The 20165-nt window shown below is 38.0% G+C and overlaps 1 protein-coding gene across 1 annotated transcript in view; it reads left to right on the forward strand.

The window, feature by feature from the left end:
- The window catches only part of LOC111259726 (uncharacterized), a 55586-nt gene that overhangs the window by 16228 nt on the left and 19193 nt on the right, over positions 1–20165 (forward strand). Inside the window, exons 2-3 of the mRNA XM_022831926.1 lie at positions 4095–4274; positions 10870–11087. Of these exons, the coding sequence (XP_022687661.1) occupies positions 4095–4274; positions 10870–11087 (398 nt within the window). The remainder of the gene's footprint in view (positions 1–4094; positions 4275–10869; positions 11088–20165) is intronic.

The following is a 20165-nucleotide window of genomic DNA, read 5'->3' on the forward strand; positions in this document are numbered from 1 at the left end:
TTTGTTGCAAAATGCTTCACATTTACGACGCAATGATTGCAGCAAAACGTTCTGCAGCATCATTATACAAGGCGTCTGACAATTATAATAAAGTTTTTACTTTTTAACTGGGACGCGTTTGTATGAGAACTGATTATTATAAGGGTCCACGTATACATAAAGAATATTGAGTAAATAAATACCAGATTAAGCTTTTAATTTTACATTGTTTGTCCAGAATGTTCAGTCAAGTTGATTTAGACTCGAATACACCGTTGAAGTAAATCATGTACTTGTGTAGGTGGTCTGAGCCTTATCGCAAAGCTTCCGCTGAGCTTTGGAAGCCGATTGCTTACGGAGAGTCTTCAAAGTTAAATTAGAGTTTGCTTACGGCAATTTATGACAGACACAAAACTTGAGGGTCTGCTTCGGAGAGTCTTCTTCCATTCCTCTAATGCTGGCATTATATGCTGCAGTGTTTCCGCACGTGATTTGAATCAAAAAAGATATGACTTTGTGTAGTCACGACTTTACCGTTGCGTATAACGATAAATAATAGACGTATCTGAATTTAATGGAACAAATAATGCTAGTGACGAAGTTAAGTACTCGTATTTCCGGTGCGCAAGCCCTGAAGATATCCTATCAACACGCTGCAATGTACGATATTGCAAATCAACCACACCTAGGCCCATGTTAAATTTTCTACAGGTGTACTAGCTTGCCTCTAGCCCTTAAGTAGGAAATGTATTTATTAAGAATGAATTTCTAAAACTGGAAATTTTATTACCTAGAACCTAAAGCGGGATCCATCCTGAGTAGCTATAGTAAAGACAACATCTATTACCATTAGTGAACATAAATCTACAAAATGATTATTAAATTACACATGCCTTAAATCAAGTTATTTAGCTCTAAAGTAAGCTTTGTCCTGAACTACGTTAGAAATATTTAGTTGATGTACAAGCTTTTTTAATGTGTAATTGCTTTTATTTACTTTGGCAGCAAACACACGTCATTACATACATCGTACGTAGTTTGAAAGCATGGGAAATGATAATACTATTATCGATTCAAATAACGCGGCACGCTAAGAGCACAGAAAGCTGCAAGAAGCAAGAGTTTACATTTTCTAATCTACTGCTATAGTGTTTTTACTGCTCAGGTTATTCATGACATCGCTTTATAAACGCACCTCAGTAGCAGCTACATTACATTGCGAGTTAGTGATGCATGCCAATATTTTACAATTTACAGTGTACGATAGCAATGACCTGAGAGTTGCTGTACTATAAAGCTTTTCTTGATCAAGACAGAAGCAGGACTCTATTTTATTAGCAGCCTTAAAGGACAACTCAGAGCTTGCTGGCTTAAGCCGAGCTCGACATATCTATGCTTGAGTATATTTCGAGGGCCACGCAGCACACAGCCAGGAGGAAGGCGGCTCACAGTGTATGAGAATGGACACAATAGAGCTGCTGAACGCCCACTTAGTTGCATAACAAGTGCTTACTCGTAGCTAATGCTTCTCGCTATTATACAATGTTATCAGTTTGCCATGATCTTTTAGCGAAGCAAAGTGACAACTAATGTAAATGCGTCAAGTTTACATTGCTCTTTTCCTATCTCCTGTTTACGTCACTTGTGTTCCTCCATATTGCATAGGATCTCTACCCAACCTCAGAAGCTGCCTCATATCGTTGTTAACAAAAATATGCTCGTATGTATCTTTTGTCGTTGATGCTCCCTACTTTCACCAGCATCAGCATTAACACCGCTCATGTTGCGATTGCTATTTATGTTGATTCTCTATGGTCATCCCTTCGTTGTCCGCTCGCTGCCGTCTTTCCATAGGAAATCACTAATTTATGGATATGTTCGGCTGCTCTCCTCGCTTGGTTCGAACAGGAGTAGATCATCAAATCCGATACCGGGTGTGAGGCCTATTTCTCTATATACAAAGAAGTCTGTTTAGAACTTACCCCCGAGCATTCATCACAAAATATTCAAATATACGATGTTCATGATCGCAGATAGGCACGAGCAGAACACGTAATATGCACATTAATATTAATGATACGTACTCTATGTACAATATATGCACTTGCACGGATTTAACAATTGATCTAATTTTTTTATGCCATACTGACTTTATTGTGGGTTTAAGCTGTGAACTGCTCGTTCAGAAAACACAATTGATTAAAGATTGATTCAAAGCTAAAACACAAGCGGAAAAAAATCAGCTTTATTCACTTACGTGTGGTACATATAAGCGCACGGCGGGCTCGAACCAGAGACTTACTACACCAAGGAATATTATTTGAAGGAAAAAATATTTTTAATATCTTTAAAAATTAAGCTAGATTTGCATAGGAATAACTCTGATCTCAGTGTACGTATTTGCGTTTTATAATTATTTGAAACCTAATAGGTCGATGCATAGCTGCACACTTAAACAAGCAAAATTTGGACAACGTATATGGGTATAAATTTTATTCTTGAGAAACCCCCTATTAAAACCCATTTTGTCAAGAAGTCACGAGCTTCTTAAGTCTCAAGTGATCCTGATTATTTCCGTCGGCTTTCAAGCATTGCATTAGTTATAAGTTATTTGGTTCGGTGCGTTTCGACTGCCGTCAGCCGAACGCTCGAAAGCATACGCCTATACCTGAGACAGAATAAAAAGGTGTAAACGATCGATTTAGACACTTTTTTTTTTTAAATTGAAGTATTTAGCTGTTTTTTCTTTTCTGTGTTCCTACCATGCATTTTTTGCGTGAAGTCACGTTATCAGTGATGAAGTAATCCATGTTTATTGTTTTTACTCAAAGGTGCTAGGTGATATATGTGTTTAGAAGCTTTATTGCTTCGGATGAGTCTTGTAAATCATGACCATCTGTCACTAGTTTGACGGAGTTTTTCGTAAGCTTGACGGTTGCTTACAGAAAATTCTAAAAATCTGATTTTTAAAGCCTTGTTTTTTTTTCCTAGCAATAAATCTGGGTCTTGGTGAGTTTTCGATCAAACTTAACAACCCGCAGTGGGTGGATAAAAAGTCACAGACAATAGAAACGATGCTTACTTTGATCGCAAATGCCATAGGTGACTGAATGATGTCTGAGCTATTGTAGATTATGAGACTCACCTCATTGCAGAAGCCTACCGGCTATTGGATCCGCCCTCGATTAATGTGCTGAACAATGTTAACACAATTTCCTGACGCTTTAAAAAAAACAAGCAATATCGTCGAACGTAGGACAGTCTCTTGCGCTTGAAAAGTCCGTAAATAGTTACGCCTCGCCTATGCATCTACATAAAACGAAATCTCACAAGCGTATCAACGATAACAATAGAGTGTTTTCAACAACGACTACTTTGTACTAGCCATTATTGACTAATCATGCAAATTGTACTTGTCATTAAGTATATGTTGAATAAAATGGGCGCACATTGGTGAAAATAGATAGTCAAGTAAGTAAATAGAATAAACTTTATTTCGTTTATGGACTGAGTAACAAGTGAATAACATAAACATGCTTTGTTGTCTGAATCCACATTTTTTCATCGGTACATACATGATTTTGTTGCAAGCAAAAAAAAATAAGTGAAAGTATCCTTATCAGACTACAAAATTTTTCTTATTGGGTACACTGTTAGTTCGTATACATCGTTTAAGGAAAGGTTGCTCCTCAAAAACGGATTTCAAAAACATAAGACACGGTCGTAATGTTCTCTAGTAAGATCGAACTATTCCGCTAACTCATATTGAAAATACACATGGTATGAAAAAAATTTACTTCGCTATGATGAAGTGTTTTTTACATTATTTCAGATGCGCCTTAAGTATAATACTGTGATATCTGAAAAAGTTAGAAAATAATAGCCTATTCGGTTTATAAGCCACCATCCTTTGTTGTCATCATAATTCGAATAATGGGTTCAAATCATAGTTATTGGAGAACAGTAACTGCGAAATATGTTAGAAATACGGGCTGGAAGTGTGCAGCGTATGTAATTGTTTTAACTAGTCCTTCAGTACAATGATAATCTCACGATAATATTTATTTACAGCGCCCAAATTAAATTAAACTTTACGATTTTTCATATCTCCGTAGGTTCGGAAAATGATAAGCGCGTTGGGAGCTTTGGATCTAGTCGCTGCGTGGGTGGGTATCCGCATCAAGCCGATTCTCCAACCGGAGGGCTCGGTTTCGCTATCAAGAGCGAGGCCAAGGAGGATCACCTGGGTAGGACCATGAGCAATCACATTATCCATAGTGACTACGCGGCTAACGGTAATGATACTATTTTAAACTAGAGTTACACCCGTCCATCTTTATAATTCACATGTTCAACCATTAAATGTAATGTATTAGCAGCATCCAGTGCTTTCAAAAATAACTTAATAACTTGCACACTCGTCCCAGCTCTCTGGCAGCTTCTGGACAGCCAAACACATAACATTCGCATTCTAGTAAGGAATTCCTTTATCTATGGTTTCTCGAAGTAAATCGATAGTGGGATATACTTACTCATCAGATGACCTTTTTAGGGCATGGAAAGCCCCGTTAACACACAAACTTATATCTGGAGAACACGCAGATTGAAGTCAGTGTTGGACATTCATTCGTCTGCTCAATCCAAAGAGCAAATGAGGCATAGAGCATGAGAGGTCCGGTGTCGTTATTATGTAATCAGATTGCGTACTGTCAATTACCGTGCTAATAGTGCATGAGTTTCTTAAAGTTTCTTAAAGGCTGTCTTTATTGGTTTATTTTCGGCAAGTATCTCAGAGTGGCAGATGCTCCCGATGTCTACTAAAAGCACTACCATCATCTTACATCCGAATTTACCCTACATTGTTACTGAGCCCAATATCTCCGCAGAGCGAAATCATTCTCTCGCTTGGTCCCGGTTCGGCAGCGAGAGAGATTGAAGCGCGCCGTATGTTCCAGGCTACTTTTTCGTTAATTAAAGTTTCGCAAATTGCACACAGAGTGCACAACACGTATTCTTAATTGGCCTAGGGCTAATTCATAAGCAACTCATTTTTCACTTAAATTTCGCATATTCAGTGCTTGGGTTATAGTTCTCTAACAAGTCACATGTGAAATGCCCCAAGCTCTGCTTTCGTAAGAGCTTTCTCGATCGTGGCAATGCGTGTTTATCGTTCAGGTTCCGGCACCTGATTACCCCTTCGCTAGTCTCCAATACTCTAATCATCGTTCTGAAAACATTTGCATTAGTTACGTGCTGTGCGTTCCTTTAAGGCTTTCTTGCCTAATGTCTTCGCCAATTTTTTATAAATTTCCGCAGCGCTATGGCATACGAGGAACAAAAACTTAACTACTGAGCGTTGATTTTCGAAACTAGCATGTTCGCTTAGCACAGCCTAGTAGTAGAGGCTACTTAAAACTTGAAATTCCATCGGACCTTTAAACATCTACCGTGCTTACAGCAGGGTTCGCTAAGTTGCACTCATCTCTTTTGAAGGAACGAACAAGAAACATGAATTTTATCATTCAACTTATTTCTTCGTTCTTTGGATTAAGTTTCACTAAGATAAACTGCTCGTATATAATACTCTTTCGCGATAGTAGAACCGTAGGACAAAGAGTAAAAGGCGCCCCTAAGTGGAAAGGACAGCTCTGACATCTTCTCAGCTATATTGAGATAGACCGTATGATACAAAACAACATGCTCTACTCTTCCTTATCGTTTGATCTTCTGTTGATAACATGTCACGCATTTTGTACACACTATATTTGACTCTTAAAGCAAGATTTAATGCATTACGCTGTCCCTCAACTCTTAAATCTCAGAAAATCAACAAAAGGTGTTTTTTGCACTTTCCTCACAATTTTAAATGAAAAAGAAATTTCGTCACATAAACATGCTTTTTTTTTGATTAAAAAGCAGTTAGCGGACAAAGTGATCGTAATTGGCACACGCTATAATTATAACAGTATATGCTACACAGCAGCCTTAGTAGAACAAGAAAAAAGATTACTACAAATTCGAGTTCTGGTTAAAACCGGAACTGAATTATAAATTGCTACCTGTAGCATATGTAACGTCTCACTTGCTCTATAGAGTGAGAAGCACTCTGCTTTCACCTTATGTACATTTTCACACATAATATATTAGTAAAAAGTCAGATTACTGCTTTAACTTGGCGTGGAGTAGATTAAATATTAGTTGGTTAGGCGTATTACAGTAAACACACCGTCTGCTTTCCACCTAATAACCGTATTGTAGTATTACTGTGTTATGGTTTTATTCGACGACGGTTTTTTGCATCGATGACAATCTAGGGAAATGTGTTAATAATACAATGTGGTGTTGTCAGCAGCACTAATAGAACAGTGACTGACTGGCATATGGGTGGCCGTGGGCATAGAGTTTGTTGTTGATTGTTGTATACTGCCGCTGCTGTTGACCCGTCAACGTTTGCTATTTTTGCTAACAGCGGGAGAACTTATGAAAGCAACAAAACCGGGTAGAATGCTTGAGTTGGCACAGTGATCCCTGTCGGCCCTGTGGTCCATACGCCTGCCTCTTTTGGCACCAGTGACGCTTCGCTCACTAGAGCGGCTTCAGCGCTGTGTGACGGTAGCGATGCGAAGCCGAGCATCAACCGTCTGCTCTTTTCTGCGCTTCTGTGACCTGAGATTTGTTTGCCAGTGCGGTTGTCCAGCATCCAGTGGGCAGTTCGCTACTACTTGCCTGTGTTCCGTGCAGTACAGGCCAACAACGCCGGTGTCATGGCCATTTAACTGGCTATGGCTTCTTGTTAGGACCGCTGCTATGTTACGGGCCGTTCACCGCGTGTCGTCTAGTAACTTCTATAAATTTAGTGGCTGTCGCATGGGGTCGGGTTAAATCTTGAGCTGAGGAAATTTTCTATGCTTCGCGGTGCTGACGCTATCAAACGAAGGCTCCTACTTTTCGTGCATTGTTTACATATGATTGTTGCTTTAATAACGAATCCTGAGTTACCAGGAATATTTCGAAAGTACGGTTTCGAAATCTCCATAACTTGTTTGGGGTACGATACTTTTCGACAGACAATACATGTGCATTGTAATACGTTTATCACAATTTTATTTACATTCATTAAGGACACTGTCAAAGGCAGGCATGGACAGCTCTGGACAACAAAAAATACTGTTGAGTACAGTATATAATCAACGTAGCATCAAGTACTTTAAAATGTTATACGCAGTTCAATGACTACCAGGAATTTGATATTTACGAACATAATTATAACAGTTCGGCGGCGGCGACATGCCTGTTTTCGCGTAGACGATGTGCAACCTATTTTTATGCTTTGCGTTTCATAAATGTACATAGATTAGTCTAATAAACGTAATTGGAGTAAGTGAAATACGAAGTCGATTCGGCTAGCTAGAGTTGTATGTTTATGTGAGTCCTGTCTTTCATACGCCGTTATTAGCGGTATTATCGTCGTTTAATGTTTCCATTTAGTGATTACGTTTTCGGGATTCCTCGTTGTAATGACGCTAATCTGATATCTATTATCCATATGACAGTATGGCTTTCTGGCTGTGCACGTTGTTGAATGCCTGTCATTTTCTGCGGTTACCAACCGGGTTTGAATTTCTGTTCCCGGCACGCTTATTAGTCTTGCTGAATGTTTTTATAAAATAAGAGAAAGGAGACCGTTTGCTGCCGGATATATGATAAATATGTTCTACCTGGATTGACAGGTGAGATTAGTGGTGCACATAGAGCTTATGAAGCCTACAGGGATGCACTGCATAGTGGCTTAAATTTCCAGCTATTTACCTTCTTCGTTCGTTGCTTGTGTATCAGTAAACCTGGTTTAACTAATAGATAAACACTGAAGTAGAGTTCTCTTACTGCAATGAAATTGTACTATGAACCGGTTTCAGCATGCTCTCATTAGGAAAGCCATGATCCATCAAGAATTACCCATTTTCTCGGTTTCTCTGCCGAATCTGTTATCACTTGCTCTGTACAAATGATACAAAAAATTGTAGCTGCAGCGTTAAATATGAACACACTACATAACGGTGCAGATGTGTGAAAAGATATTTAAATACCATAAAGTAAGACAAACACTAGCTAAGATCAACATTCAATAGGATACTATTTTGTTGTCTCAAAATAGAATTAAAGATATAAACCTTTCTAAGGATTTTGCGGCTCATTTATGTTACGGCGCTATAGACATGGGTGCCGTTTCATGTGCATATTCGATGTGCATTAGGAAGCATTCGAACTGAGGTATGGCAGGACATGTGCGAACTCTGCAAAGCGTACCTGACTGCTGGTTGCTGTTCGCCAGATGGTGGCTTCGCGCATGCATTCGACTAAAGTTGAGCCGAAGTGCTTTCTCCTCCGCTATAATAGAGTTAAATGTTTTTAGTCTAGTACTAGAGCACCACCTGCGGCCTTCGCCCCGCGTTTGTTTTGCCATTAACACATTTTGCCAGTTTAAAGGTAAAAAGCGAATAATAGTCATAACAGTGGTAACGTTAAATAACGACCAGCCATGATTATAATAGCTATGATTTACACTATACTTTACACAGTTTTCCATGAAATATACGTTAAACACACTTTATTCAAGAAACACAAATTGAGAGTACTTGTTCACGCAACACAATATTTACACTGGTGATATATCACATTTCTTTCGTGTCTGGTTTTACGTCTAGTACTTAAACGGTTAGGAATTGCATCAGATGACTGCTCCTTAGCACGAAACGAAGTGCATCTTCGTTTGGATTCGAATCTAGACCACCACGTGTCCTTAAGTTCAGCATACAACCACATTACTCATTGCGCTATCACAGAGATGGCCGACAATGCTGATGACCGTCTTGGTGTTTGTAAGCGCTAGTACGGCGTGGTTTTTAAACATGGAAAAAGAGGAAAAAATTGTTGTCGATCAAAGTAACAGGTACGATTTATTGGATAAAAGCGAACCTTTCCCTCAATTATCCGGCCAATCAGCTTCATCTTTCGCGCATATCTTCCCAAGACAAATCTCTAATGCATTTAGTAAAAAATCCTACCCATTTTACAATTACAATTTTGATATATCAGTGACATCTCTATTTGCTTTATCTTACACTCGATTGTTAGGTTCACGACAGGTCACCAGTCCTTATTTTAGAATAACCGTTCTTTAGATTTACTCAATGAAGCAGGAAACATAAGAGAAATATACTGTGGAAAAGATAAGAGTAATAGAAAGGGTACATCTTGCAGCAAGTGGCTCTTAAAAAAATTAAAGCTGCAGTATATCAAATATTTATGGTAAAAAAATTAAAGCTGCAGTATATCAAATATTTATGGAATAATAGAATTGTGCCCAGAACAGGAACGTCGGTCGGGAAAGCAAATTTGCGTAAAAAGCGAGTTTACCGTTACCGAAAACGTTAGGGACGGAGGTAAATTTACAATTAAAATTGACGCTCCACAAACTATAACTTACTTTTTACTTAATTGTGAGTTCACGTGCAGACCTGTTCTTGGTATCCGTAGATCGTTCTTTTAGCTACTGTAATGGCGCCTATTTGAACTCTTAGTATCTATATATCAAGGGCGCTATGTTATTTGTTTTTTCTTGGATTCGCTCGAAAATTTAGATTTTTTCTCTACTATTTATCATGTAAGATATAGTTGTGCTGGCCATTTTATAAAGTACAATGCAGAAAATTATCTTGCTGCCTAGTTAAAAAAGTGTCTCTTAAGCTAGTGGACATAGGTTTCCATGTCCAATCCTTACAAATAACGCGAACGCGACGTTCAAAAGAAGACGCTCAGTGATCCGCGGAGCGAAGTAAAAAATCAGTCGACCGAGTACAGTCGCATATAGTCTGAGCGCTTGGCTCTGTAATCCCACCCGCGTTGGAGAAAGCCTGCATTGAGTCTTACATACTATATGGCATCGTTGTAGGCACCGGTGGCTGTAAGTGTTATTTTTCCAATGATCTTATCCTTGTCGAGACTACTATTGCGGGCGTCATTGACGATGGTAGAGTTGGTCAAGACCATTGCGTGCCTTCCGTCGCTTACCTATTTTGTCAGCTTCGTTTAGAGTCGACGGATCTATCAATCCGACAGGCCAACAACCGTAAACGCAAAAATTGAAATTCACCAAAGCATGTAAAATTCAATTTGTTGTTTGTTTGCACTGTTGGGGAGCGGCTTAAACCACCCCCTACGTCCGTAAGAGACCTAACGATGATCCACTCTCTGACTGCACAGCAACTTTTAGCCCACTAGAAGTCTGGGCAGTCCCTGTGCAGACAACAGCCAATAGGGAGAAAAGTGCAGCGGGGCTTAACGCCAATAATGGGAATAGTAAGAATAATGGGGCGCTACTGTAAAAGACAAGCCACACAACTACATAATTGAGAATACATCACTGCCAAAACGGATTAAAATTAAATTAGTTCTCTGTCAACCAGAAGTGAAATCAGCTATCCCCATTGCTAGAAATTGCTTAGTAAAATTTATCTAATAAATCGAAACGAATATTAATTACAAAACATACACGAACTCATTAGTAGAATAACAACGCACAGTTTCTGTGTATGCAGATAATATGCATCGGGTGAATCAAGCATGGTTCCAAGGCTTTCTTTGGTGAGCTTGTTATGTTCGGTAAATCTAGTTGTATATAGGGCCATATATAAAATATTTGTTGTTGGTTCAAAAGCGACTGATGGGAAATTCGACTTGAAATCGACGTTATGACCAAGCCTGCAGCTCAGATTCTAAAATAGAAAAAACATTGTGCTGTATATCTTGATGGCTGACCTTGTTAAGTAAAGTTTCAGTTACTGTATCGCTTCTCTGCAATCACGTACTCACTATCCAATATTATTTCAGATAAGTCAATGGACGACGCGCTTCGAGGATCTGCTGGCGGGGCCCAAACGCCACAAGGCAATACCCCGGGCCCCAAAGGAAAGAAAATGCGTAAACCACGAACAATATACTCCAGTTTGCAACTACAGCAATTAAATAGGAGATTCCAAAGGACGCAGTATCTCGCCCTCCCTGAGAGGGCTGAACTTGCAGCGTCTTTAGGACTCACCCAGACCCAAGTAAGAGTTCAAATGCGATCCTAAGGTTGAATTGTCTGTATCCTATAGTAAATTTAGGTGACACACATATATATATCCCTAACATTTGATGTTCATATTCATCCCTAGCTGTATAGATGTTTACCATGAAATTAAAATAGACATCAAAATTGCCGCAATTTGAAAAAAATAATACTTTGAGCAATCTGTAGTGTTTAAGAAAAGGAAGGGTTTCCGTTTTTTAAATAAAACATTCAAACTTTGGAGACAAAATCGCTAACACAGAAGGGCGTAACCCACGAAAAAAATAGTACGATCGATAATTGATATAAATACTATACCTGCTTGAAATAATTATCAATGCTATATAGAGCGTAGAGTTTGGAAAAAACGTCTAAATTTTGCTTACTTGACTCATTAACCGTATCGTACGATGGCATACGCTTTAAAACGACAACTAGCAGCAATACCAAAAGAGGACAGTACAGTTACCTGCGTGCGTTAAGAAAAAACACGGATCCTTTGTCATATAATATGTAGTATAGCAAGCTGTGCAACAGCATCCATTACGTTATGGACGCACCTGTTTACTCCGCCCAGATGCGGCGCAATTGCCAATATAATGTGGGTAGACTATTAATTCCCAAAGGTAGACTTCCTTGCAATTATGTCGTCAAGTTTTTTTTAATCAAGTTAAGAACTCTTGAATAGGCTTCATATATATATATATATATATATATATATGACACTTTTTGCACTTTTATATGTATACAAAGAATATGAAATAAAAATGGTCTGATATTAACAGCATTTCAATTTTTCATCGGTGCAATATATATAACATGTATCTGTTGAATGACTTTTGCCCCACCCTGCGCATATATAGAGGTATAGCCTATCACACTGAAGATCATACACGTTCACCAACACAGCAGCTGGGACTGTGCATCGTCCTTCACGCTTCGCTAGCAGCTCTGAGCAGCAATTAGTGCCGTAGATACACATCCATGTATATATAAGCATTTAGATGCTGTATCCGATTCTTGGTGATCTGATCCAGTTCTTTGTCTGTCTGTCTTTCCCGTTACGGTATTAGCTCATTGACTCAATGACAAATATGTAGACAGCGTGACCAGCACCGTATATATATATATATTTGCCCATATCGTTTGTATGCTGGGCTATTTTGACGGCTTTATCTCGCCACTAGTGCTGCAGTGCGCATTCATGTCATCATGTGGCCGTGATATTACTGCAAATATTCATGAAGAATTTACACAGCGTGTGCAGTTATCCTTATCTATAATGGCTCTATGACAGGCAAACGTTTACAAAATACATGGTAAAAGGAACTTCATTCTAATATAAACATGATAACGCTAACGTGAATATATTCCCTTTTTATAGCACCAAAGCGATCTGTAAAAGCTTTATTGTGCTTCCAGGTATTATAGTTTATAAACAACCTTACTTAATTGGCATAATATGCTACATATATGGCAGACTGGAACCAACAATTCCCTGGGCTTCGCATCCATATTGTTCCCTGCGCAGCAGAGTTGAGTTGAGCTCTTTCAAAGCCGGTTGCTGTTTTGTTACAAGCATGATATTGAGCCACATAAAATATCAGTGTGGTGAAAAAAATATCGTACTAAGTTTAAAGAACGATAGAATGGAACGAAAAACCTAATCGGTCGAATAGCATTTAAAACAAATATTATAAATCACTATCAACTCTCCCAAGATTGCATAATTTTTCCCCGTCTAACGTCCGATATGGGTTCATTCTCATGGAGAATATTATCACAATTAATTTTGCTATTTATCGCATGAAAGGAAACACATTTTGAGTATATATAATTTGTCATATCTATTTAGGACACTTTTTTTTATTGTCGAGAAAAGTGATGCAATTTTGTCCCCATTTCGTCCAACTTCGCACCACACTAGTAAAAAACCCATATTTAACACATGTATTTTTTTTCTAGAGATTGAATTACCTAATCAACAAGTGGTTTAAACAATTACAGAATATGGTATCAGTATGGTTGGCTGTAGGTGCTCAATTTCTCCGATTCAAATTCAATGATACACATCGTTTTATTTGCTTGGATGAGTCTAAATATTTTATCAAAAAAATTGTATAGCTTTAAAGAATACTTTGTAGGCTCACAAATGTTTGCTTTTTCTATCAAGTTTGGGGATAAAAAGTTGTTAAGTTTTTTAGCATTAATATATAACTGCATAGTTTATCTGCTCAATTTGATTACAACATAAAGTATTTGTATTGCAACGGTTTTTATTGTTACAATGGAAACTAAAGTGGTGCAAGGCAGTCCCAACGGGGGCAAACTTAGGTAAAGTAATCCTAATTGACATATTTGTCAGTTCACACGCAGGAAAAAGCAACTCTGCAGCAAAGCCGTATAGGTAACGGCCCAGAATAGTTGACATAAATAATTATGATAACTAAGAGCATCTCATATTCGTGTCATAAAGAACTAGCATTTTCACATATGTTGCAATATATGGTGTGGCTGGTTACCACACGGTAGCTGGACCAAGTGACCGCGTAGCGAAATATCCATTTGTTTGAAGACTTTTTTGAGCTGGACATATTCAACGAATTTGCAAAATTTAACCCTGCTAGGTATAAAATATACCCTAAAGCAATAAGAAGGTCATCATTTTTAACTCTTTTCTTTTGGTAAAAGGCTATAATGATGACGCTAAAAATAAATCTTTTTAGAAAGCATATTTCTAAATAGCACATTGAACAGCAATAGCCACATGGTTACAAGGGTGAAATAGATAACGTACAAACATGTGATTCCAATAAAAAAGTAAAACTACTTCCCCTCAATTGTAACTGCGAAGTCAATTACTGACCGCATCTGAGTCCGAGTTGACGTATTTGAGGATGCCCCTCTCGTAGGGTCCCTCCTGCACCCATTTACCTTCCTTTACTAGTTAACGAGCTATCTGTATCTGTCTACTTTTTCTCTTTGCGATGAAGCAGGAACTATACCCAGCGAAACCAAGTTTCAGGTTGCCCTGTCTGGTATGATTCATGTATGCCCGCCGTTGCAGCCAATGGCGGTGCTCATCTCGTGCACCCTATTTTTGGGGCAAAAAAACCTTCAACTATACCTACCTTCTGCTCTCCTTCCTTTCCGGAATGCTTGTTCTTGAAATCATAGGGCGGTTTGTTTTTCTCTAGTTTTCCTTTTTTCTCCCATCAGCAGTCCTAGACCCCAGAGCTAAACATTTTTGCTATTTTCGTTCACTGATTTCCCTGTCAAACATCGCACTCATCCCCTTACCAGTCATTTTCCTGTGTAAAGGGATCTTAAGGCTCCAACGGTCTCTCAACGCTCTGTTTCATTGTGCCTCTTCCCTGTGGTCCTCTCATTTTCGTTTGGTCTTACTCCATGCTACACGTCCTCCCCTTCTCCGAGTGATCTGCTACCTGAGAGTGACAAACGAACACCGTACAGTCGCCTTGACTCAGCCCCCGACACAGGCAACCTTATGATCCTAGACACTCCTCACTCTACCACTGCAATGCTTTTTTCTATGTCATGTGTCTTCCCTTACCTGCTGCGGCAATTTTGGGTTGTACAGAAGTAATAGGTACGTAAACCATAGCAAAATAGGCAGGAGTCAACTAAACAGTTTGTGGGCAGTTTTGAATCACCGTCACTGTAACATAGTGTACGAGTAATTAAACTCCAGTCTGTGTAATTAGAAAGGTAGTTTGTAAAGATACGTTTGTGAAGTACTAAAAAAAATGTTCGATTCTATAATTCATAATAAATACATTGACAAAATAATTACGAACGAGTACGCAAAAATGTATTATTTGACACGTTTTTTTCAGATTATACCGATACATATGATGTATGAAATAAAAAAGGAACGTGATTTATAACTAAATCCACCTACGCATCCATTAGCATGCCTATATTTCGTAAATAACAAGTTTTGTTATGGAACCTACAAGTTCGGGAGTATCTCCACTCGATCCATTCAAAATAAACTATATATGTATATATATCAATCTCTACTATATATGTTACTTCATTGTCATATGAAGGATCGCGTTCAGAGATTCTGCTAAATATTTAAAGGGAAAAAAGCCGCCGAAATGCAAAACAAAGGGGCTATGCCTTACCCGGGCAGACTTCCATAGTCGAAAATCGTATAATCTTATAAATTGGTTTATCCGGTTGAAATAATACTGGTACATTTAACTTTTAATTGAAAGATTAATTGAAAAACTTTTTCCCAGAACGTAACTATATTTTAGTAAGTGATAGAAAATGAAGTAGATTCAGCAGGAATTCCACCGGAGATTATTCGTCTCCCTCAATTACAGAAACTATTAATATCTAATAGCGTGTGTCCATATTTAGTCACATATAAAAATATGGACATTAGAATAGAATTCTACATTAGTGACATAGTATAGGTGCTGCTGTATTTCCGCACTGTTTATTAAGTACATCTTACATTGTGAAATAACACTTCAGCCGTTTTATCAAACTGTATGCGCCCACGTTTCTAATAGTAGTGGTCAGCGATTATGACTGACGTATGATGGGCGTCCAAGATAACCATGCAACCCAAACGGCGATAGGTTATAATCGCTGCTGTTATTTTTATGCTACCCTTCGAGTCAGCAGCTTTTGACTGTAGTTTCCATTACTTCACACTTAAATAATCGTATGTCTTAAAAATTTAGAGTACCAGGAACTAAATATCACTACACCACCAGCGACACTTGTCAGGAGCATAAAAAGCGAGCTCGATTTATTTAGGCAAAATGAACGACAGTATAATAATCTATTTCGAAAGCCCGGTGTTGAGTTATGCAAAAAAGTGTTATCACTGATTGGCAACTATTGATGTACCTGCTACCATAACCATCGCTACAATTATAGCCCTACCTGGCACAGATTTCCTATCTAGGGCATGCGTTCGGAACAGGTCTACATATATTATTCAGAGTTGTATGAAGTGTATTGATTCCACATCCGTTATTCTTGCTTCGCCGTAGCGCGTTAACGTTGCATTTATCTATTTCGAAGCTAGCTGTAAATAAACATTAACGTAAACAGATAACGGTACTCTGTCATATTTTCGATAGACAGCCTGAGTCTTGACAATCTCACTCATGTCCAATGAACAGTTGTGTGAGTTCTTTCCCGAAATTGCGCCGTGAACTGTAAAAGGACCTGCTCTGTCGGTATGATCAATCTTTTGCATCTGCCGTGATGGAAAAGTTGTCACATCAAGCTCACCAATCAGTATCATCGAAAATTCAATCAAAGTTGATGAAACTGTCAACTAAGCGGGGCTGTATCGCCCATCAGCCAATCTTTCGAGAGCAAATCCCCCCAAACTACTATGCTATTTTCATTGTTGATGATAGATTAAGCCGTATTCTGAGAAAACACCGTAATGAGAGAAAAGTTGCTTGCGGAAATATTTGGATGTTATATGGGAGCAAAGTTAAAGGGATCCCGCTAAATATTAGGTATGTACGGGCTTCATCTTTTTGCGGTACTCATATTGGGTAAAACAAACAAGAATATGATATTAAATGGTAGCGTAATAATGTTAAATTAGATTAACGAAAAGTTGTTTTCCCATTTTTGTTTGTTAATACTTATCCTCAGTTTGCTACTTACGAGATGCTAAGCGTTGTGTACCGTTTTGAAGTCCTTTCCATACCATAAGCTGCTATTGTTTTATTCCGCTTACACCCTTTTTAATATTTTGGACTTTGGATATCACTTTTCAATATGCGATCATTCAATAAAATAAAATTTGAATTAGAAGTAAAAAAACCTTACCAAGACTGGCTAACAAATAGAGACCGATTACAAAAATTCACTAATAAACGTAAGGGAACCGGTTTCACAAAAAAACAGCGGGACGTATTAAAAAAAAACTTTCAAACATAGCTAGGACGTAACAAATACGAGTTTTTCTTTTTGTCTTTGTCGGTTTTATATTATTTCATCGCGTGTTCGTTACCAATTCAAAAGTTTTGAATTTTTTTAGGTTTTCAAGTCGTTTCTTATCAGTTTTTAATTAGTTTCTTTTCCAGCTTTTACTTGTCGGTCTGTTACCTAATATGGTCATGGTTTTTTTTATCCTAATATGATTTTCACCCTCGGAGACGTTAAGAAATGTCGCGCTCTGAAGAATGGTATGCCGACTGCGAAGCCCGATTTGTGATCTGAATAAAACGATGATAGAAGGAGCGAAATAGCTTCACAAATTGTGTAGAGTATACACTTGGCCATTAGGCGAATTGAGGACGTTTCAGCAGTAATGACATTACCGAGTATTTAAAAGCGGTTAAAAAGTAATAGATATTAATGTGGTGTTACTATACGGTCGAGGTGCACGGTACAAGCAATAGAACTGTTGTTCTTGTAGTCGTTATGGGCGCTCGAAATGTCTAATAGATCTGCTCATCCTAATCTGCTTTTTAATATTGTACTGCTTTTGTGTAAATACTATTAAGGGACGGCCATTTGATTTTGTCTGTAACCAATTGTTGCTCTCCAACTCAACAGCTGATCAAACCCTCACTAGCTCACATTGTAAATACTTCAGTCTGCCCCGATAAATTCTACTCCTCGCTGGAGAACATGATCACGTGCTGCGATAACTACTAAGAAGAGATAAAAAATTCACGGTGAATCAAGAAACGTACTCGCTGAAAACACAGTGAAGTCAATCGGATTGATCTGACAGACAGTAATTGAAATTGTTAAAAAAAATATTGAACAATGTGTTAAAAGCAATCGCATGTTAGATTAAATATCCTCTAAGGTAAACGAAACAAAATTCTATTATTAACAGCAGGCATACAGCCTGTATATCACCACCTAACTATGTTTAATAGTAATTAGATGTAGAACCACTTATAGCAGACCTTGCACTTCCCCTTGGTTACGCAGTTCTTTGCGGAAATGTATTTGTATTGGTGTGTATGCATTTTCCGGTATTTAACTCTTGAGTAGCTTACCGAAATCTCAACATATATAAGGCGAAATAGCCACAAAATGATGCTAAAAGAACAGCAAATTTAGCTTGATACTCGTGAAAAAATACAGTTTTTATTCATTAAATGTTTCTCAGAGGCCTGATGAATCATAGACTAACTGGCAATAAGCAACACTAATCAGACGTCTACTACAGTTTAGGATATATAATTTTTATTGCAACGCTCAACTACTACCTGAAGATCCAACAAAAGAAAAGAAAAGACGGGAGCTAGGGTAATCTTACGTTAAATATAACATAAAAATTAAAATATCTGGGAGAGGACTCGTAAGATCCAGCAGTGAGTTCACGCGTGGTTGCTTACGGATTGAGAGCTCGCCACCTTCGGGTCTATTTCGCCGCCTTGTGTCGCTCTACTATATCACTATTGTTCACCAATTTACTTAGCCCGCTAACTGTGCAGGTACCTTGTTGTTTATAGCAATAAAGTGGTCCACCAAGTTTGATCTTTAACACACACAACAGTAGTAGTGCACAGTTTTGAATTTTTTAGAATGTTTCAAAGCCCAGCTATATATTTAGAAATATCTAATGCAACAGCCATACGATATGGGTAGATTAACGAACTGTGAGCAGTTTAATGCCAATAGGTTTCCGAGTTTCAATCTCGTAAGGTAAATTTCTAGCATTATGGTTTAACAAATAAGAAAATAGTCTCTTTAATAAGGTTTATCACATCGTACGAATCCGGGCAGCGTTGATTGTTCGACTAATGGCCACTACACTTGCTCATTAGTCTCAGCAGTATACAATATTAGTATTATTAACTTTATTCGACTTATAAATTTTACATTGCAAGTGTTTTTCTGATCTTTTATTCTATTTAGTAAATAACCGTTAACATGTTATTCCGTTAGTACTTATTCCAGCTTAGAAAAAAAAACGAATATTATTCGGTTTTGAAAAGTACTGGTGGTTCTTATCTTAGTAGTGTATATGCTGTTAACTTACATAATCTAAGGTTCGCTTTGTTGTCGCGGTACCATATTTTTCTTCTCGACGTAGCCGTTTGCTCCTCACAGCTAATGGCTACTATGGATAGTTGATGTAAATGCATCAGTGTACAGCTGGCTGAAGGACTAAACATTTTTTTGAAAGCAGAATCAGCTTTTTGGAGCTTTGGATAAGCCTTCTAGTCATTTCTCTTTTTTGTTTTTAGTAATATCGCTCGTTTCTGTTGAGCCAGTTTTTAGTTGTGCTTTTTTTTGCAGAAAAAAAATGTCTAAAAAATTGTTGTAATCTAAAAAATGGTATATTCAACAAGTTTGAACTCGCACTAAACCCACAAACATTAGGATAAGACGCGCCGTATACATATATATATATATATATATATATGCGTGATACTGCAAGCAACAGCCTGTGAGCGGCTTTCCTGACTCCTCTGTTACCCACCTTATTTTGTTGAAGATCAACGACGACCACTGGCATCATTGTGGTTTCGTTATGGTCGCTGATACATAGATTATTTTTCGATTGTCTTCTTAATGTTCTTTATTGTTTTTACTGTTGTTGTTGTTGCTCCTGCTACTACTGATGTTTTAGCTTTATTGTTGCTGTTGTTATTGTTGGAGACGATGATGATTATGGTCTTGTTGATAACGAGCCGTAACCCCCATGATGAGTACAGAAAAAGTTGAAACATCTGAAGATTGTAGCCAACGAGAAAACATTTGTTTTATAGAAGTTGCTCTTCATCGTTTGTTATTCTCGTTGCAGGGGTTGTATCCTTATAGGAACCAAATTTCACACACGGTTATGTTCCACTTTTTTTCGTCTATCGATAAGTTTTCAAACAATCGAATGTGACTCAGAAATACCATGTAGTGCCCACTGATGGTACCGTTAGCTTTATTTGCTTAATGAAATGACAACGATTTTTAGGCGTCTGCTAAAACAACAGATTAAGTTACAGTCCAATAAATCTCGTAGAACCTTAGCCTTTTTTTATAAGGAAAAAATTATATGTAATATTGGGTCCTCAGTAGCTAATTACCAATTTTTTTTCGCATTGAT

This window comes from Varroa jacobsoni, unplaced genomic scaffold (genome assembly GCF_002532875.2).
Source record: "Varroa jacobsoni isolate VJ856 unplaced genomic scaffold, vjacob_1.0 scaffold_358, whole genome shotgun sequence".
In the NCBI taxonomy this organism is placed as follows: Eukaryota; Metazoa; Arthropoda; class Arachnida; order Mesostigmata; family Varroidae; genus Varroa; species Varroa jacobsoni.